This window comes from Ovis canadensis, chromosome 10, assembly GCF_042477335.2.
Source record: "Ovis canadensis isolate MfBH-ARS-UI-01 breed Bighorn chromosome 10, ARS-UI_OviCan_v2, whole genome shotgun sequence".
Taxonomy (NCBI): domain Eukaryota; kingdom Metazoa; phylum Chordata; class Mammalia; order Artiodactyla; family Bovidae; genus Ovis; species Ovis canadensis.
Genome location: NC_091254.1, coordinates 35,946,857 through 35,968,408, shown reverse-complemented (window position 1 = coordinate 35,968,408; position 21,552 = coordinate 35,946,857). Strand labels below are relative to the sequence as shown.

The following is a 21,552-nucleotide window of genomic DNA, read 5'->3' as shown; positions in this document are numbered from 1 at the left end:
CCTAAGAAATAGAAGAAATTTCCCAGTTGGAGCAAAAATATGTAAAACATGAAAGTATGAAACAGACACACACACAAGATCAATCCAGGGGGTCCAATAAGAGAGAAATAACAATTCCAGGAAGAACAGAGAAGACTGAGGGGAGAAAGACACCAAAGACACATCACAAAGAAAAATTTCAGAACTAAAGAGACATGCTTTCCATTAAAAAGGGCCTCCTGAGTTTTAATTAGGGGTATGGAAAAAGCCACATTTCATTTGGAAGATATTAAGGAGGTTTTACAAGAGAGGTCTTAAGAGTTTTTCTGGGACTGGGAAAAATCAACTTCTACAAGAAAGAAGGGGCTTCCCCGGTGGCTCAGTGGTAAATAATCTGCCTGCCAACGCAGAAGACTCATATTCAATCCCTGGGTCAGGAAGATCCCCTGGATTAGGAAATGACAACCCATGGACAGAGGAGCCTGGGAAGTTACAGTCCAAGGAGTTGCAAGAATTGGACAGAATTTAACGACTGAACAAGAAGAAGAAACAAGGTTAACAGTGGTATTTGATTTCTCATTAGCTACACTAGAAGCACAGGTCTAATAGCTTCAGAATTCAGGGGGAACACCGGTTTTCAATCTGGAAAACCCATACCTAGTCAAATTATTTGTGAGGGCAAAATGGAAGATTTTTTTAGTCGTGCAAATACTCAGAAAGCTTCCTTGCCACAAACCTTTTCTTGAGAAGTTATTTGAGCACCTACTCCATCAGCAGAACAACGTGACCAAGATCATCTGCTGTTTGAATAGATGAGCCACCAGTTCATAGTTGAGCCAAGAGAAGGGCTCCAGGAAAGAAAGGGGTTTCATAAGATATAGAATCAAAAGAACTTACACATGCACTACAAGCAGAGGATGTCTGGAAAGAAGAAAAGCAACTAGAATTTCTTTTAAAGACTCTAGACAAAAGTCCCAGTACAAATATCAATCAAGTTAGAAGAGGAAATCAACGGACTTCAAAAAGGAAAAAAAAATTATTCCAAGCAATAGATAGAATGGGAAGAAGGTACAGATGTCCTCTTTCAACAAGAAAACACTAGGAAAAGAAAAAAAAAATTAACCTTGATTTTGAGCACTTGAGAAGCATAGGGTTGTGATACGTTACAGAGCAGGAAACGTACTTCTCGTCTCTGCAATGAATTTATATCATCAACAAATTAGCCATCATGCTGTTTATTGGTTACTGTCAGACTAGACCTCTGACAGTAGAGGCTACTAGACTCTCACCTGAGGACAAATTTTCTAAGACTTAACTGTGCTCACACACTAGAATGCAAATATCCTCAGCCACAGAAATTTAAGAGTTAGAGCACAGCTTAATGAAAAGTTTGGAGGTGGAAGGATAGGTGGAGAGTCTAGAAGTCAGGAGCTCAAATACCCTCTTCTCATGAAATAGAAAGCCAAGAGATGTTGTCTATATTTAGGAGAAGAAAAAACAAAAGTTCAAGGAAATTAAAGTTGCAAAAGTAAACAACAGAGCTAAAAATAGTGATGTAACAATCATGTGTACAGGGGTGATATGAAGATGAATCTTTATCAACAAGAGTCAGTAAGCAATGTCATAAAATAGCAGCTCCATCATTTTAACACAGTTGGAGAGCTGCAGCATTGGTGCCCTTGCAAAGTGGAACTGAGGCTACAGAATTAAAAGGAACCATTGCTTCCTGTTGTAAATTTTCCTGTACTATTTGTCTTTTTAAAAACTCTGACCAGACCAAACCAAACATAATAATCATATCTTACAGGGTTATGGGGACAGTCAGGGATAATCTATTATGAAAGCCTGGAACTTTAATCAGGGCCATCTTGTAACTGTTAGGAGTGGGATTTTCTCCTAGTGTTATTATTGGATGTCCAACCTCCCTCATCCTACATTTGTTCCTTCCCTGGGGATCCCAGATGGCTCCACTGCCCAGCTGCCCTGTCAAGCCTACTGTTTCTGCAGCACTCCAGCTTTGAGAATGGTCTCTCACTGCCCACCTCTACTCCGATGCCACCTCCGCTGCTGGAGTGAGTGAGTTCCCATCCTGTGCTTACAGCTCCTGCCACTTGTCTCCCTCAACTGTTGCCAACGCACATCAAGCTGTGTCTTACTATTACACATTGACTGATATAAATTTATCTGTTCAAATGCATGCACTTGAAAACTTAACTTTAGCATACATTTTGTTTAGTTGCTAAGTCATGTCCGACTCTCTGCGATCCTATGTACTGTAGCCCTCCAGGCTCCTCCGTCCATGGGATCTTCCCAGCCAGAATACTGGAATGGATTGCCATTTCCTCCTCCACACCATCATATAAATACTCAATTAAAAGTATAGCTAACAATATACAACACTTCATAGCAGTTTTTGCTGTTTCTGAACTTTACCCCAAAGGACTGCTTTAAAAGAATCTCTCCTTTCAAATAAAGCAATATAAGCTCACTATCATTTGAAAAAAACATAATTGCTTCATTCCTCTTCATCAGCTTGGGATACAAGCAGACGTCCTGTTTTGTTAAAATTAGATGACTCGGAGTCCCTACACCACTTTTACAGAAGAGGTCATTCTTTCCTCTTTGAATCCTGTGTCCTGAAATGATTCCCAGCCCCCTTTAGATTCTTACACCTCCTCTTCCTGAGATGTCATGCTGGCCAGAAATTTAGAAGCCATGCTTTCCTCTTCACTCTTCAGATTTGCTCAACACTAGGTCCTTGGGTAAATTAAGTACTTCACCCAGGTCACACAGCTTTTGGTGGGTGGGCTTTAGGAGCCAAAATCTAGTGTTTAGGTTGGTTCCAAAACATGCTGTTCTTATGCTTCTGGGGAGGCGTCATGGGGGCGCCATGGAGAATCTGGGTAGAATCAAGCGTTCCCCAGTTCCCCTTCCCTCCCCAAGAACCTTCTTCCCTTGGCATCACTGCTGTCATATAGCTGTGTGTGTGTGTGTGTATGCTCAGTTGTGTCAACTCTTTGCCACCCATCAAGCTCCTCTTGTCCATGGAAATTATCTAAGCAAGAATACTGGAGTGAGTTACCATTTCCTCTTCCAGGGCATTTTCCTGACCTAGGGAATTGAACCTGTGTCTCCTGCATTGGCAGGCATATTGTTTACCACTGAGCCACCTGGGAAGTCCTATCATACAGCTACTAAGTGTCAAAAGCAAGACAGTGCATTTTTATGTGAAACTATTACCTTTTTTTAAATTTTGCTATTTCAAAGTTTTATTAATGAAATTCCCAAGTATCCAGAAAAGCTGGAAAAAAAATAGTACAATAATACAGACATCCACCAGGAGACTTCAACAACTGTAAACATTTGCTGCGCTTGTTTCATTCATCTACTGATCTAGCTGTTGAGCTCGAGTTCCTTTCCCAAGGGTTCCTTCTCATTTTCCGACTCTTCCTTTTCACAGCATCATGTTTTTGTTTAACAGATGTAACGTCATTTCACATCTCTTTAGTGATAAGTAATTCATTTTGTAGGGTTTTTATTTGATTCTTCTCATATTCCCTGAATTATACATTTCTTCTGGGGTCAGTTTTTCTCTTTTTAAAGACCTTTCTTTGCCATACTGTTCTCAAATGTTTCATGAATCCAGTAGTTGTCAGGCTCTTCTTATGAATGAGCGAGGAGAAAAGCCGACTAGGACACCAAGTACATGTGCAGGACGTGCTGAGCGGCAGGCTTCAGCTGAGGGTGAACAGTCTGAGATCTGAGTGCTGAGGCTTCTCAAATGCTGGAATGAGATGGCTTTGTGCCAGGTTACCAATGACAACTACTGCTGTTCAAGTTTCCTTGGAAACAGGCTTTGCTGTCTTTATAAAACTCCTCTCTGGTCATTGGTTGGTTGGTTGGTTTTGGTTTGGTCTGTGGTTGAACATCCAGTTGCTGGGAGCTCTTGGCACCAGTGCTGAAGAGTAGGAATGGAGGATGACCGTTTCATACAGAGATCTTCACTATTCTTCCATCTTCTCTTCACTCCAATGACTTTTCTGAGTCCCCAACCTCAGTGAGGGGCTAGCACAGAGGTAGGGCCCCCATCTTCTGGAAGACCCTCTAAACACATCCTGGGCTAGAGCTTCTTCCATTTCGTGTTCTTCCATGAACTTTGTTCTCTAGAAATCCATGGAAATCACTTCATCTCTTATTCTCTCAACTGCTTTTGGTATTATATGTTTTATATTCGAATCCTAGGAGGGTGAGGAAATAAATATATATGCTGAAGTCCTCATCTTGAACCAGGAATGAACATTTCCATTTTACAGAGGCTCATGTGATTAAGTGACTTACCTAAGATCACACAGCTAGAAAGGGAGGGGCCAGAATTAAACCTGTGTGCTTTTGACTATGCCAAATACTTCTTTTTGTACAAATTATGACTCAGCTGGTATGACCTGGAGAAACAAGCCCTTACATAATATGATATGTTTAAAATACACTGTCATCTGTGTATAAAAATGACTCATAAACTTCCCAGACTAAAAATTGTACAATTTTTACAAGTTATGTATCTAGAATAAAATTAAAAAAAAATCATAAAAGTAGTAAAACAGCAGTTTGATATTTTTTGGGTCAGGTTGGAGTGGAACAGACCTTGAGGAGAGAAAATTGGGAGGAAGCATAGGTCATCATTTGGGCAGTAGTGGCAAGGGCTTGGCACACTGAGTGTTCTTGGTTCTATGAAATAAATCCCCTTTAGAAGTCACATCTGGACAGCAATTGACCAAACGAGATGGTGTGGACTCCAGGCAGTGGGGTGAGAAGAAGACTTGCTAGGAAGACAGGGCACCCTGTCCATGTGGAAGCCACTCTCTCATATACACTCAATACTTCCTTACTTGCACAGACACTGCAAAATGCTCTACAGATGCCCTCATCTCTTTGCTAAAGCATTATCTGGAAAAGTTAAGGATTTCTTCATTTGGGGATGCTTCCAGAAATTAAAAAACCCACATCTCACAGGAACCCATCCCATTCAGAATGGTTTAAGATTTAAAGTGTCTTAAGAATTGTCCCAATTCAACCACAAATACAGTTTGAGGGCTTTTGAATAGCTGGTCATTTATTCAACAAATCTTTATGGAGCTCCTACTCTACGGCAGCCACTGGGGCTAGGACCCAGGGACATTGTGGTGAGGAATAGGAGATTATTTCTAAGGAAGTTAACCACTTCTCCATCAAAGACAGTGCTGAAACATCCACTTTTCTCTTTTTCAGACAGAGGCCAAATTAGCTTAATTCTGAAACGTAGAGACTGACCCACAGAAAACTGGGCTAGGTGGTAGGTGAATATATTACATGTTGTTATCAACTCACTGTGACATTAACACACTGTGACATTAATTTAGATGCATGATATACAGGGGAAAGACATAAGTTAACAGAAAATCTTTCCGTTCACAGTGTTTTTCTCTAATTTTCACCTTCCCCATAGCTGCTTTTACCTCAGTCAGATGAAAACAATTTTTTGGAAATCCATCGTGAAGTCCAGAAGAAGCAAGCACACCCTCTGTTAAAGGTTGGCACATAATCCTGTGAACTCGGAAAGAGAACAGAGCTTTCCAGTAGGACAAACAAAGAAAAGGGAGATTAAGAAGTCTGATTTCCTCCTCTTCCCATCAGCTGTCAGACACCACTGAATAATCGCTTTCTCTTGTTCCTGAAAAGTAGATAGCTATTATTAAAGCATTTCCAAAAGGAAATATATTTTGGTTTTCATTAATAATAGAACAAATGAAGTGGTACTGTGACAAAATAAACTTTTTAAGGTACAGTAATTGCATTTGTGATTTTTCCTTTTCCCCATCTAACTGCACTCTCTCCAATGGTCCCTGAAACCTAGCCAGCAGGCTGACAGCCTGATAAACTCTAAAAGGAAGAAGGAAAACAGAGTCTAAAAGGCAGGGTGGGTGCGGCAGCTAACAAAGGTCAAGATGAACAAAGAAGAAAGTGCAGTCACTCAAGTGTGTGCAGATAAGGCGTCAAGTTCAAGGTCTGAGAGGAAGTACAGCAGATTGCAGTGGCCACATGGCACCTGATGACAGGCCTTCAGGGATGGAGCCCAACCTCTAGTTTCTTCTCAAACAGGAGGGAAGAGGGCAAGCACAGCATTTAAAAGAATGACACACTCCGAGGACTGGACATAAACTGATTAGAACCAAATAGGTCCAAGACGGCAGATGAGTCCAGTTCCACTAGACTTTGAGCCTCAGTGTATGCTCATTGTAACACATCAGCATGCTAAATGCCACACTCACAGGCATCATGACAGTTCCAAGGCTGATCATAAAGATCAAAAAGTGGGTGGTGGCCCAATTTCTGGAAATCCCCACCTCTTTCCAAAATAGCTGGAAAACTCCTTCCACTTCTTAGCTTATGAAATTACCCACCCCTATAAAAACTATCTTTCCAGGTGGCACTAGTGGTAAAGAACCTGTCTGCCAGTGCAAGAGACACAAAAGACATGGGTTCGATCCCTGGGTTGGGAAGATCCTCTGGAGTAGGAAAAGGCAACCCACTCCAGCCTTTTTGCCTGCCAAGTTCTATGGACAGAGGAGCCTGGCAGCTACAGTCTATGGGGTGACAAAGAGTCAAACATGACTGAGTGACAACATGTGTGCTAAGTTGCTCAGTTGTGTCCAACTCTGCAACCCTATGGACAGCAGCCCGCCAGGCTCCTCTGTCCATGGGATTCTCCAGGAGTGGGTAGCCATTGCCTTCTCCAGGGGATCTTCCCAATCCAGGGATTGAACCCGGGTCTCCATAATTGCAGGCAGAATCTTTATAGTCTGAGCCACCAGGGAGGCTCAGACATCACCCAATTCTCACCTGAAAGCTATTCTGGAATATCTATGGTATCATTATTTCTAGGTAGCCTAGAAATAGTCATCAATGACAATCAGCCAAATATGAAACCTATTCAATACCGCCTGTGCAGGAGTCAAATTCTGAAATGTTTCTAACTTAATAAATTACAATTCACAGTTGTGTTAGCGAGCTTACTTTGTTCCAGCACTTCTTACAGTTGAAACGCTCAGATGTGTTTCCAGTTGGAAGCTGCCAACGAAGTGTTCGTAGCATTTCATACTCACATGCTGTATCTTGTCATTTTTCATGCTCACATGAGAGACCGAGCCCTATTTTGCTCTTGTTTAAATTTTATTATCATAGTTAGTAGTGATAAGCTGACAGAAACAGGCTAAGGAAGGGAAGAAGTTTGAGATAACTTCTTATAAACTGAAACACACGTGCACACTTGTGAGTTACCACCTGGCCCACATCCTGCCCTGCTGTACTGAAGAGTCCACACTAAAAAGAGTCCACAGAACATTGTAAGCAGCCGATTCCTGGATCTGGGCCCAGGACCCCGCTGTGTGAAGTCTCGGGGGTGAGGTTGGTCTAGATAACCAGCTTCTCCACACTCAGCGTACTTGTGGTTTCATCCTCTTCATTTGACCCAAAGTATCCCGGGAGATCCAGCATCCGCTGCTCTGCCTCGGTGAGGCCGAAGGATGTATTGTCGTAGAAGGCGAACTCCGGGTGGGCGGGGAAGCTCTGACACTTGTCTTTTCTGCCCTGAGAAGGGCTCAGAGGGCTGACCCTCTGGTAACCATCTTTGGGCGCCGGGGGGGAAGGCTGCTTCCTTGAGACACTCCTGTGACTGGGGGACGGCCCCCTCCGAGCCCGGGGAGGCTCCGGTCTCTCACCTGCCCCCACGAATCCGGCCTGGCGATCCCCCAGGTCCGGTTTCCTTGGGGGCGGTCCCAGGGAGTGGGGTTTGGGGAGAGGGCTTAAGGGACCACTGGCCCCCGCGGCCCCTGGGCCGTGGTCCCGCTTCTCCGGGAACAGCGCAGCGCCTCGACTCGGAGGCCGGCCTCGTTCTCCGGCCTGGTCCCAGGTCCGGGCCCTGGGGCCGTGGGCGGGGGTCGGCCGAGGGGTCAGGGTGGACAGGCTCCTCTCCCGGAACGGCCGGGCCTGCCTGGCCTCGTGGAAGCTCGCCGTCCTGCGAAAGTGGGACCCCCGGGAGTGGCTCCTCACCTGCGACTTGCGGAGGAGGGTCTGGCTGGGGCTGACCGCGCAGCTGGCCGCCGAGAGTGGATGGTCCAGCCGGGAGGGGGGCCTGTCTCCGGCGCCCACTGCAGGGGGCTGCTCCAGGAACGGGGATTTGATCCGGAACTTGCCGGCCGTGGCTTCCTCGGGGCTCTCGGGCCCTCCAGGGGATGCTGCTGCTGCGGCGGCAGCGGCGGCGGCATCGATGGCCGTGTCCGTCAGGGGGCTCTGGGACACGTGGTACACCTTGGTGGTCTCCGTCAGGCCTTTCTTCTTCATCTCCTTTAGCTGCTGCTGGGCCAGGCGGTAGCTGAACAAGGGCGGGATGATCTTCTGGGCGTTGGCCTGGAAGCTCTCGCTCCCCGAGGCTTCGTCATCGGGGGGCGCTGGCAGGCTCCGCCGGTAGGTCAGCGGGATGCCCGGGTCCCCGGGGCTCCCCGCCGGCCCGTCACCCACATCCGAGAAGCTGCCGCGCGGCTCGCTCAGCTCACAGATGTTCTCCTCGTCGGAGTTCTTCCGGCAGCCCGGCCCGTGCAGCGAGTTGTGGCGGGCGGGCGTGCTGCACTTGGGGGCGCGGCCCAGCTTCCGCCAGAGCGTGATGAGCACGGTGGCCACGATGATGAACAGGCAAAGGGATATGCCGGTGACCGTCACGACGTTGTTGGACTTCACGGGAGCCTGGGGCTGGAGAGGAGATGGGCTGGATGGTTGGAAAGCTACCAAAAAAAAAAAAAAAAAGGACAAATGCATCCTCTGGTATCTTTCTCTCTGCATGGGTCTAAGGTCTCTGGGTGACTGGCTCTAATTATCTGGCACTTAAAGAAAGAAGTGAAATAAGCAAGGACTAGGACTTCTGGTCATACGTATTTCTACAGACAACTTAAGTCAAACTGAAAACACAGACCGGTAGAAAGAAGTGCGGTGCCCAGATGGGCCACAGTCAGGGTGACTCCTGGCCACACTCAGCGTCTGCTGACACTTGAGCCCAAATTTCTACATAGAAGCCTCAGAAGGAGTCTTTCAAGGTAAAAAATCAAGGTTTTTCACTTAAGGTAAGGTAAATACGGGCTTCCCCGGTGGCTCAGTGGTAAAGAATCTGTGTGCAATGCAGGAGACTTAGGAGATGTGGGTTCAATCCCTGAGAGGGGAAGATCCCCTGGAGGAGGAAACGGCAAGCCACTCCAGTATTCTTGCCTGAAAAACTCCTTGGACAGAGGAGCCTGGCGGGCTATAGTCCAAAGGGTTGCAGAGAGTTGGACACCAGTGAGCACTGGGCTGCTGCTGCTGCTGCTAAGTCACTTCAGTTGTGTCCGACTCTGTGCGACCCCAGAGACGGCAGCCCAGCAGGCTCCCCCATCCCTGGGATTCTCCAGGCAAGAACACTGGAGTGGGTTGCCATTGCCTTCTCTGCAACTGAGCACTGCTACTGCTAAGTCACTTCAGTCGTGTCCGACTCTGTGTGACCCCACAGACAGCAGCCCACTAGGCTCCACTGTCCCTGGGATTCTCCAGGCAAGAACACTGGAGTGGGTTGCCATTTCCTTCTCCAATGCATTAAAGTGAAAAGGGAAAGTGAAGTCGCTCAGTCGTGTCCGACTCTTAGCGACCCAATGGACTGCAGCCTACCAGGCTCCTCCGTCCATGGGATTTTCCAGGCAAGAGTACTGAGTGGGGTGCCATTGCCTTCTCCGAAACATGGGAAGAGTTAAATGTACCTTTGAGATGAATGTTGGAAAATTTCCAGTAACACTTGAAATGCAAAGTAATTTAGACAGGTTGCAGCTACATGCGCACATCTCAAGAGAAACTGATAGGTGAAAATAGGTCTTTTGGCAATATACTACAACTCAATTTTTCTCTCCCATGTCCAGGAACTGTCTTTCCTAGGTACTGGAGCCTCTGTTTTCCCACTTCTGCTTTCTCAGCTCTCTTATCTCCTCACTGCCTTCCACGTGGTGCTGATTTTCCTCCTTCTTCCCTGGTCTCTCAATCTGGTGTGTCCCACAGTCATCAAAATGTTTCACCAAGACTCAGACACCACCTGGGACCTCAGCCTGTACTGCCACTAAAGTACTCAGGAACCTGAGCCCACCCAGTTCCACCCGGCAGGACCTCTCTTTCAACTCTTAGGCCACTGTCCATCATTTAAACCCTTCCAATCACCTGTCCCCTCTCTCTTATGTGGTGTGCTGTGATTCATGGGGTCACAAAGAGTCAGACACAAATGAGCAACTGAACTGAACTGAACTGAATTAATGTATGCATAAGGAGCAATCAGGGTCTTGCAAGTCATGATCACGTAGAGCCATTAACCACGAATCATGCAAGCTCCAATCACCACATTCTATTCTGCCCTCCAAAAGGGGGAACAGGTAAGGATTAGCCTACCAGATGATTTTTTAAATTTACTTTTAATTGGAGGGTAATTGCTTCACAGCCACAACGCTGTGCTGGTTTCGTCTGGTGTCTTTCTCCCCCAGTCGTACCCCCAGCTGTGTGAGTCATCTCCTGGACCCATCCCCAATGCTTCCCTCCCCTTTCCACTGCACCCTATGAGACACCTATAGGCAAAGACCTCACCATCCAGAAACTTTCCACAAAACACTGTTTGTCTACTTGCCTGACCTGAGGATGGGCCCTCCCGCAGGGCAGAGCCTCCTCCACCCACTCTTGGGTGGGAGCTTTATTAGAAGCAGAGCCAGCGGCAGGGCGTGTCCCTCAGCCTCCTCATCCCTGGCTGCCATCTCAACCAACTCTTTTACCTCCGTGTATAAGTTCTACTCTTCTGATGCCCGTGTCCATCTGCCTAGACACTCCCCTACCCCTCCCTCAACTCTTGTCATCTCCCCACTTCCAGGCACTCATCAGTCAGAGGTACCCGGGTCCAGTCTCCCTCACCATCCCCAGAGCTGGGACCCATCCATGCAGTTGCCAGCAACAGAATCCTAACTTTCACCTGGGATGCTCCCCTCTCCATGCTTGCCACATCCAGAGTTGCTAAATCCTCTCCTCCACATCCCACTGCCTTGGGTCACTGACAAACTCTTTTAATAGGCCTCCCTGTAGCCATTCCTGCCCCTTCTGATTTCTACTCCACACTGCAGCAGAAAAAGCCCTCTACAGCACAGGTCCAATCTTTCAGGGGCACTTAGGATCTGGCTTGTCCAGCCTCATTGTGTGTGTGTGTGTATTTTGCAACGCTGTGCAGCCTGCAACATCTTAGTTCCCTGACCAGGGATTGAACCCAGGCCCTTGGCAGTGAAAACACCGAGTCCTAATCACTGGACTGCCAGGGAATCCCCCTGTCCAGCCTCATTTTTATCCCTCTTTCCTGACACTGTCCTGCAGCCACATCAAACTGTTGTCTGTTCTCTGGGTTTCTTAAGATGCCCATCATTTGCTGAACTTTCATCCATTGCTCCCTTTCCTAAAACTCCCTTTCTCACCTCGTACACCAGGTGACACTTATTCAGCTTTCAAACTTCAGCTCCCGTATCACTTCTTCCAAGAACAGAGGTGTTCCCAGCCTGGGTTGTCACCAAGTATCCACAGCAAGCTGTGGATATCTTCTATTGTACTGGACGCTACACCTGCTTCTGTGTCTGCTAAGTTACTATATCATCCGCCTCTTCCAGAGAGACATGGCTTACCTATATATTTCCAACTCTAGTCAATAACTGGCACAGAGCTGGTACTCAATCAATGTTAACATTCAGTAATTGATTCATTATTTTAAAGGTAGTAACAAAATGTTCAACATCCCATCTGATGGAATGTGGGTACATGGCAACTGAATCCACCCACTGCTGCGGTGAACAAGAAGGGCCAAATTAATGTAGAACTTCACTCAGACCTTGGCATAAAAACATCCTTTCAAAACCAAACAGAACTCTAGACTTTGAAACAAGTGAAAATAGTCACATGATGAAAGATTTGCTTCCTGGCTGATCATGTCTTCGTCTGCAGCGGCTGCCCCATCAGTGGCAAACGTACATGACAGACCTCTTAGCTGTCACCTTGGACTCTGGTTGGAATCCTTCAAAACCACAGCTGGAAAAAAGCCCCAGAGGTGCTGACCTCACCCATCTCTGCCTCATCTCGTCTTTCCGTGAAGTGAAGGAGAGCTTCCTGATGCTAAGCAGCCTGCAAACAGGTCTTTACACTTCCAAGGAGTGGAAAACAGCCTAAACCGGAGACAGAAACACTTGGGAGAAATGATCATTTTTATCCACATGAGCATTTATCTGAGGACCACTGATGGTAGAAGCAGGGTGTTTGTAATACTTACCCTTTTTGCTAATTTATAATGCACAAATTTCTAGTTCCCACCCAGGATTAAAGAGATTAAGATGCCAGAACATGAAATAATACCACACAGCCGCAAAAACTGATTGCTAATTCCAGGATGCTTTTAGAAAGCTAGACTGACCTGTAATATTTAGAGGCAAAGTATTCAAGTTAGGGAGCTTACGGTGAGGCCAGATCTAGTCCCTTGCCTTCTAGCTCTATGGCCTTAGGCAGGCGGCTTATCCTCTCTCTGCTACAAAGTTCTTACCTGTATATGGAGACAATAATGGACCGACTTTATACATGCAAGGCACTTAAAAAAAAAAATGCCTGGCAGCATCAAGCTCTCAAGATCTGAGCCCAGCATAAGAATCCTTGTCTTGTAGAATTATTATGAGTTTTGAGTGAGACATGTAATAAATGGTTGATATTGCCGTTGCTGCTAAAGGTGCAGCAGAAGTCAGGGGCAGTTGATTTTTAATTCATTTGAGTATCATGGAACTCTAGATGGAATAGCTTAACACAGCATGCCCTCCCAGAATGAAAAGCAAGAAGTTACACACAAGGAAGGAGCTATGGAGAGTAAGGGGACTTATAAAGAAAAGGGCAGATGGAGCAGAAAGCCTTAGAAGACAGTATGAGACACAACTGGAAAAACAGATTTGGGGTGGGGCCCAGGGCTGCTGAAAGAGGGCGGGAAAGCTGGGGCCTGGGAGGAGAGCCTGCGTCTGAAGCTGTAATCGGAAAACCACAGAAGAGAGAATGGCCTTCGGAGGCTGGACTAAAGGGAACAAGGCCTACAGCACTTGCTGCAAAGAGGAGACAGCAGGATTCTGGAAGGTCACAGGTGAGGACACCGGTCAAGGTGCTGCCAGATGCTGGTGGTTTGCTCAACAAGGTGCTCTGAGATCAAACACAGAAAACATCTAACTCCTCCAGGCCCCAAAGGGGCAGGAACCGGGGATGGTTTTCAACCTGGAGTTAGAGAATGGAAGAAGTCAGGACTGGAGAGAGGGGCCTCACCTAAGGGTCAGGACCACAGCAAAGGCTGGTCAACTAAATGGGGAGCTGGCTGTGTCTCAGATGGGGGATGGTGTGTGCAAAGAGCAAAGATTCCCTTTTACTGTAACCTGTGGGAAATGAATGGGATTCAGCTCCATAAGCTGCGGCAAACCAGCTGAGTGACCTGAGCACCCCACCACAGACCATCCACATCAAGTCCTCACTGAGCACCTGCTGGTGCGGGCCTTCGAGATGCTCAGGAGGATGAAGGACGGGCCAGTCTCCAGGTGATGGTAACATGAAACGCCCCACCTTCTCCTGCTGGGCAGGGGAGTGAAGAATAAATATAGGGCCCTTCAGGGAATAAGGCAGGGCATCTTGCCTCATTTTGGACAATTGATCTATATGGTTCCCTGGGACTTCTTGGAGATGAGGAGGAGAAAAACAATTTTTTAATGTTTCCCCACAGTTTTGATGGAGAGAAGTTAAAGGAGGGAGAAACAGCAAGAAATCCTGGGAGAAATGATCATCCCTCCCACTTTTTGCATTTTTAAAAATGATTTTGTTATGTCTGAACCTTTCATTTAGACCGATGTCCTTGTCACGTTCCCATTTGACAGTGTTACGTCCCCGGAAGCCAGCCCCAGCTGTGGACACACTGAGGGGCAGAGTCCGTGCAGCCAGCAGCAGCGACAGTGCAGCTGAGTCCACTCCTGAACTCAGCCTGGTGGCGACTGCCAGGCAGGCCTGAGTGCAGCAGCCCCTCCGGGAGAGGCTCGGGCGGGAGGATGGATACCTACCAGCACAGTCCTCCAGGGAACACGGGGAGGTCTCCGAGGACATTCCGGGGCAGCCAGGTCGGGAGGGGGAGGAGGTCAGGCACACACGGCGACGCTCTCTGACACCATCCCCGCACGAGGCGCTACACTGGCTCCACGGCTGCCACAGCCCCCAAGTTTCTGCAAGGACACCGGCCAGGCTTTTAATGCCAACTCACTTGGAGAATCAGAATGTCAGCGCACTCAAAGAAAGTGGCAAAACTCAAATCTCAGGCCATGAAAAGTCAGTTACATGGAACATTCCCAAAGATGGGCAAAGCTGGAATATTGCTGCTACCCTTACGAAAAAGGAAAGTGAAAATGTGAGTAGCTCAGTTGTGTCTGACTCTGTGCGACCCCATGTGCCCTCCAGGCTCCTCTGTCCCTGGGATTCTCCAGGCAAGGACACTGGAGTGGGTGGCCATTCCCTTCTCCAGGGGATCTTCCCGACCCGGAGATCAAACCCAGGTTCTCCTGCATTGCAGGCGGATTCTTTACCATCTGAGCCACCAGGAAAGCCTGCAAAATTTATAAAATAGCAACCATTCTAGAACTCATCAGTCAGCAAAGGTCACAGGACAACCAAATGGCCTGAATTATAAGCAAAGACAGACTCCTCCAAGGAAAGTCAGGATGAAACATTATTTCCTGGGGCAGACGCCAGGCCTCACACTAGCTGGTGAAAAGAAGTCATCTAAAAATGTAACGAAGGGGCTTCCCAGGTGGCTCAGTGGTGAAGAATCCACCTGCCAATGCAGGGTACACGGGTTCGATCCCTGGTCTGGGAAGATCCCACACTAGGCCCGTGAGCCATAGCTACTGAGCCCGCATGCTGTAACCACTGAAGCCCGCAGGCCCGAGAGCCCGTGCTCCACAACGAGAGAAAGCACTACAGTGAGAAGCCCAACAGAGCTTACCGTCATCGGAGAAGGTCCACACGTAGCAACGAAGACCCCGCAGGGCCATAAATTAATTAATTAAGTTAAAAAAAATGTAACAAACTGTCAGAGGCCTGGCGCAGGCTAGTAGGAGAATACAGAACCCCCGGGAGCCACACTACCCACGGGGGATTTGTACCCACTGGCAGGCTCTTTGCCACCGAGCTCACCAGATGTTCACAAGGAGGTCTGAGGGCAGGTTCAAGACCGGAGAGAGCCTCCCTGAGGCGGAGGCCGAGGAGGGGAGGAGCAGCTTGTGGGAAAGACAGACCTCATCCAGATCCTCCTCTGCATCTGTCAACAAGAGCCCCAGCCACTAGGGACAGGGCGGGAAACCCCGTCATTCTAAGAGCACCAGCTGAGACCTAGTGCTCTCAAGGAATGGAAAAAGAAGAGAAAGCTTCACCCTTAGAGATGAGACCCAGGGCCGAGACTAACACAGAGTTTCTACCCCTGGGGAGGGGCGGCATCATCACAAAGATCCCACCTGGTGATAATGTTAAACATAAATAACCAAACCAAACCAAAAGACAAAGATTGTGCAGCTGGATAAAAAAGCATAACCCAGGGACTTCCTGGTGGCCTGGTGGTTAAGATTCCACACTTTCACTGCAGGGGGCACAAGTTCAATCCCTGGTCAGGGAACTAAGACACCTGCAAGCTGCCCAGCGTAGCCAAAAAAAAATGATACAACTACATGCTGTTTAAAAGAAACACTTTAAGTATAAATACAGAAACAGGTTAAAAGTAAAAGGATAGAACAAGTTATACTTCATAAACATTAATGAAAAGAAAACTCAGTGGCTATATTAATACCAGACAAAGTAGCCTGCAGAACAAGGAGTATTAGAAAGAAAGTGAAGTTGCTCAGTCAAGTCTGATTCTTTGCAACTCCATGGACTATATAGCCTACCAGGCTTTTCTGTCCATGGGATTTTCCACGCAAGAGTACCGGGGTGGGTTGCCATTTCCTTCTCCAGGGGCTCTTCCCAACCCAGGGATCAAACCCAGGTCTTCCGCATTGCAGGCAGACCACTTTTTACCCTCTGAGCCACCAGGGATGCCCACTGCAGAACAAGGAGTATTACCAGGGATAAAGAAAGACATTTACATAATGATAAAAGGGTCAATTCAGCAAGGAGACTTAACAACCCTAAATAGGGATGCACCTAACACCAGAGGGCTTGCAGAGAGTCAAGACATCTGAGTGATTGAGCACACGCACTAACATCAGAGCTTCAAAATACATACAGAACACATCGAACACAGTCATTATTGATTGGCAAATGCAACCTTCTTCCCCAAGCATACACGTAATCACTGCCAGACAGAATAATTGAATAACCCCCTATAAATAATTATCCTTCGTCCCTTCTCTATCAACACCCATTCAATCCCAAGATCTATCAGGTCACGCCCACACTAGGCACCAAAACATCCTGTGCATAAAAGTCTCTCTTCATTACAGACAAAAACTCATCATGCAGTCAAGGGTCTAGAAAGCACTACAAAACCATAAGGAGAACACGCAGGGCAGATACATTCTCAGGAGAGCCAAGTGGTGCAATCCTTGGAGTGAGTCACGGAATATGACTTCTTTACAGCAATTAAAAGTCTCGGATTTTCACAAGAGTGGGAGCATTACCAACCAGTAGCCTGGACCAATGTCAAGTAAGGTGTGGTAATTATGTTCCATCCAGAGTTCCAACTGAACACAATATTGGTTCTGTGTCTCCCAGATCACACCGCAGCTCCTCAAATGGCTGAACAACAAGCCAGCTTTGTCCTCGAGCTTCAGAGCTGTTCAGACACTAAGCTTCCAGAGCTTGTAAAGCTTTGGGAAGCTCCTAGTAAGTCTCTCTGAGCTAAAGTACTGTGATTTATTTCTGAAAAACCTCCTGGGAATTCCACTACTGTGACCTCTAAATGGCAAATTAAGTCAATGTATAGTTTATCCTTCTCTTGTGCTTGTATTTAAGACCACAAAAGGGAAACTACAAAAGCCAAGAATCCTTTTGTTATTCTTTCTTAACTCTTCTACTTTACATGCGCTGTTTTCATTTTTTAATCTCTTAAGTCCCGTCCGACTCTTTTGGGACCCTATGGACTTGTAGCCTGCCAGGCTCCTCTGTCCATGGGATTTCCAGGCAAGAACACTGGAGTAGGTTGCCATTCCCTTCTCCAGGGTATCTTCCCAAACCAGGAATCGAATCCAAATCTCTTGCATTGGCAGGCAGATTCTTTACCATTGAGCCACCAGGGAAGCCCACCCTTTATATTACATAGATATTATTTAAATACATAGTCATATGTCAAACCAAAAACAAAAATTCCATTAGTATGAGCCAGAAAAAAAAAAATCAAAGTTCTGGTAAAAGCATGAATCTTAATGTCAAAAATCTCATTATGAAATGTGCCTTTTTCCTTTGAAAGTAAAATCACGACTGGTAGGATCATTAGCCAATGGAAAAAAATAAACATTTAAACTAAGTTTTAGTTCTTAAACTTCTAAACCAAATTAATCGAACAGAAAACAAGAGAAATCACTCAAAGCAATAAACAAATTAAATCAGGCAAAATTTTTAATGCCTTAAATAACTCTATCTGTTCCCTAAAGATGTCTGTTAAGAACACTGAAGAAAATACTTAGCAAAATGGGGACTGACTGGATAGCTGTAATAAACATGGTAGAAATGAAGAGTAAGATGACCAATTTTCTAAATAGTCTTCCTTCATGAATGACAGGGTGTTTGTTTTGTCCTGTTTAGATGTCCATACATCATACTACATAGCAAACCTGTTTGGCCAGGATAAATGCTTTACAGGCCACTCTATAGGATATTAAATCTGAATGAGCAAAATGTGTTCAGAATATGAAAAGGGAGATTTGTTTCCACTCCAAGCATATTTGAAGAGTGGGAAATATTCACATTTGCAAGACATTTTGCTTACGAGTCTAACGTAACTAAACAAAACATGCTTATAAGAAAATTCAAGAGACTTTAGTGAGTAGCTAAGAGCAGCTGTGGGAGCAAAGACTCTTGGATCAGCAGTTCAGATTTTCTGTGGAGGACACAGGCTCAGTCACGTGGGACCACGCATGCTTATACCTGGGCCAGCGGGTTCCAAAGTGGGTAAGATGTCTTCAAGAGGGGTGGGCAGCACAAGATGAACCAATGAGGTGCGGAAGAAAATACTGGAACTTTTTTCAATCAAAAAGTTTCCTATTACTTAATATCTGGATTGATAGATGACTGTATAGTAGGCAGCACATAATATCGGTAATGTAACAAATGCTGGACTTCCCTGGTGGCAATCCACCTGCCAATTCAGGGGACATGGGTTCGATCCTTGGTCCAGGAAGATTCCACATGCCACAGGGCACCTAAGCCTGTGTGACACATTACGGAGGCTGCACCCTAGAGCATGTGCTCTGCAACGAGAAGCCACTGCAACTAGAGAGGGGCCCCTACTTGCCACAACTAGAGAAAGTCTGCACGTGGCAATGAAGACCCAGCACAGCCAAAAAAAGGCTCAAGCCAGCTAGTCACCAGCAGTTTTTAAGCCACCAACCTAACCTTTCTATGCCTCCCTTTCTTTACCTGTACGGTTGACAATAAGATAAACCTAACTCATACAGTTATTGCAAGGATTAAATGGGCTAATATTCATAAAGCACCCAAAACAGCTCTTGGTGCAAAGTAATCACTATATAAATGTGATTATGCCAAATGGTCACATAGAGTATGTCAGCTATTCTTAAAAAATCCCAAAGGAAGAGCAGGAGTTCCACCAAGTGGAAGGGTTTACTGGTTCCTTCATTGTCAGAGAACTGCAGAGTATTTAAGCATCTAAGGGCCTGCTTATATTAAATTGTATTTTCCAGTTTTAGGTAAACTAACTGGATGAGTAGTTTAAAAAGATCCTGGCAAAGAATTAAAGATGAAACAGTGATTAAGCACCTGCAAATAAGACAACAATAACAGGATGACAGTACTCCTGTTCTTAACAAAAGCTCTTGTCCAGTAACACTGGGAATGAAAAACAAGACCATCTATCTAATCAGAGAAGCAAGAAGATAGCCAACAGACTTAAATTATCAAGAAAACTATGTGCTGAACATTTACAATTTTTACTTGTCAAAAACACTATGTGACTATGAATTTATACCCTCTATCAGTAATTCTCAACTTAGCCCTAAATATATGTATTACATATATATTTGCCTTGAGAAACAGGATCCATTATCCCTTATCTGACACCATTGGGGCAGATGAGTCCAGAATTTAGAATTTCTCAATTTAGATTTTTGCATATTACTGCAGCACCTGTGCCCGATATTACTAACACTCCCCTCGCAGCATCTCGTAACCACACATATAACATTTCTGCAGAGAAACTCATAAACATTCACACTAAGTAGGATAAATGAAGATCGCAAATAATCATTTTTGACATTATCCTATTCCTATAATTTAGTATGTACATGTTTAAGGTCCTAAGACATATTTGGAAAAACAGAGAAACATATCAAACCCATTTTCCCTTTTCAAAAGGAACTAATGGGAAATGCACTGTGCGTCAGTGAATCACAGCTCATGATGGGCTCAGTGGGGGTGGGGGGGCCCCTGAATGATGCCATTTGGCAACAAGGACAGTCTTTACTGGTCAGAGCCGGGAATTTAAATGGAAAATGAAAAGAACTTGATTTAGTCATTAACTTTTATACCAGAAACAACAAAGGCACTGAGTTTCCATCACTAGCATAAATTTCATTGACCAGCCAAGCAGAGCCCTGCTGGGTGGCCACACACAGAGAATCTGGGGTTTCCAGGACCGTTTAGCCCCTCAAGGTTCTCCTTCCAGCCCTACTGCCCAATTGTGTCTAGTGGCTGCAGCCCCAGAGGGAACCCTGAGCACCCTCAGCCTGGACACAGCTCTACTCCCTGTTCTGCCCACCCCCCACCCCAGGGTCTTCCCTCTGCCGCTGGGGGGCACTCAGTCTTTAGACGCCAGTGGAGGAGTCAGCGGGAAGCCCCACAGTTGGGAGAACAAACCAACACGGAGACCTCCTGCTCCCAGGGTCCTTCAAGTGGCCTGAACGCCTTTGCCCGCCCATGGTTTGTTTCCTTTGTGTGTGTGCTCAGGTGCACAGTCATGTCCGACTCTTTGCAACCCCATGGACTGTAGCCCACCAGACTCCTCTGTCCGTGGGATTTCCCAAGCAAGAATACTGGAGTGGGTTGCCGTTTCCTTCTCCAGGGGGTTCTTCCCGACCCAGGGATTGAACCCGAGTCTCTTACGTTTCCTGCAATGGCAAGCAGGTTCTTTACCGTGGGAAAGGGCCACCTGGGAAGCCCTTGCTTCCATTAAATTCAGTCAACTAGAATTTTTTTATCCCCTCTTAGCAACTTCTTTTGAGACGGCAACCACATCTTGAATGATTAAATTAACATAATTGTTTTCCCATCGACACCTAGCTTAGACCTGTCACATCAGAGTACAACTTTCCCTTTACTAAATATGTACTGAGCACCTGTTAATGTGCCAGGTATATAAAGTGGGCCAAACAAAGATCATAAATAGCTTCATGGCAGCACAAGTCGGCTTTTGTCACCAAATGAGCTTCTGCAACCTGGAGTTCAGGGAGGTGTGGAAATGTGGGAGAAGGACACTGGACAAGCAGTGACAGACGGGTAAATGCCAGGAAGCAGGGTCTACGGACGCTGGGCCAGTTCATACCAGGGAGTTTACCGAGCCTGGGATCGAGGAAGAGTGCCCAGGAGGAGACTTGGGGGATGGGTTCATGTAACCAAGTGAAGGTAGGCAGAGGGGTACCCAGTCTCCAGCCCATGGATGGTGACTGTAGGAGGTGGGGGGCAGCTGGCCACGGAGGGAGCATGGATGCTCATCCTCACAGGTGAGGTGTCAAGTGAGGTGATTGGCAAGTTTCAAGGAAGAGAATAGCCCTCAGTTGACCTGAATTTTCAACAATCCCTCTCTGGCTGCCTGGAGAGAATGAAGGGGATGGGGGAAAAACACTAAGGGATCTATTAAAAGAGTCCAGGTGAGGAGCTTCCCAAATGGTGCTAGTGGTAAAGAACCCGCCTCCCAGTGCAGGAGATGAGATGTGGGTTTGATCCCTGGGTGGGGAAGATCCCCTGGAGGAGGGCATGGCAACCCACTCCAGCATTCTTGCCTGGAGAATCCCACGGACAGAGGAGCCTGGCGGGCTATAGCCCATGGGGTCGCAAAGAGTCAGACAGGATGGAAGCACCCGAGCACACACGCACTGGGAACTAAGATCCCACAAGCCGCACAGCACAGCCAAAAACAGAGGCCAGCTGGGAGATGGTGGAGGCTTAAAGCAAGGGGTGTTGGTGGAAATAAAGAGACATGGAGAGACTCAGGGATTTTTTTGAAGAGACAAA

General features: G+C 46.5%; 1 protein-coding gene and 1 non-coding gene across 4 annotated transcripts in view; both read right to left on the bottom strand.

Annotated features, from left to right (window-relative positions):
- Positions 1–7,166: 7,166 nt before the first annotated feature.
- Positions 7,167–21,552, bottom strand: part of THSD1 (thrombospondin type 1 domain containing 1) — a 28,094-nt gene continuing 13,708 nt past the window's right edge. For all 3 annotated transcript variants that reach the window (XM_069601475.1, XM_069601476.1, XM_069601477.1), the window contains exons 4-5: positions 14,166–14,324; positions 7,167–8,792 (exon numbers count right to left, since the gene is read on the bottom strand). In XM_069601475.1, the coding sequence (XP_069457576.1) occupies positions 7,426–8,792; positions 14,166–14,324 (1,526 nt within the window). In that variant the 3' untranslated portion in view covers positions 7,167–7,425. The remainder of the gene's footprint in view (positions 8,793–14,165; positions 14,325–21,552) is intronic.
- Positions 10,336–10,471, bottom strand: LOC138447021 (U8 small nucleolar RNA). Its single transcript, XR_011259655.1, has one exon. It is a non-coding gene; the product is annotated as a U8 small nucleolar RNA (small nucleolar RNA).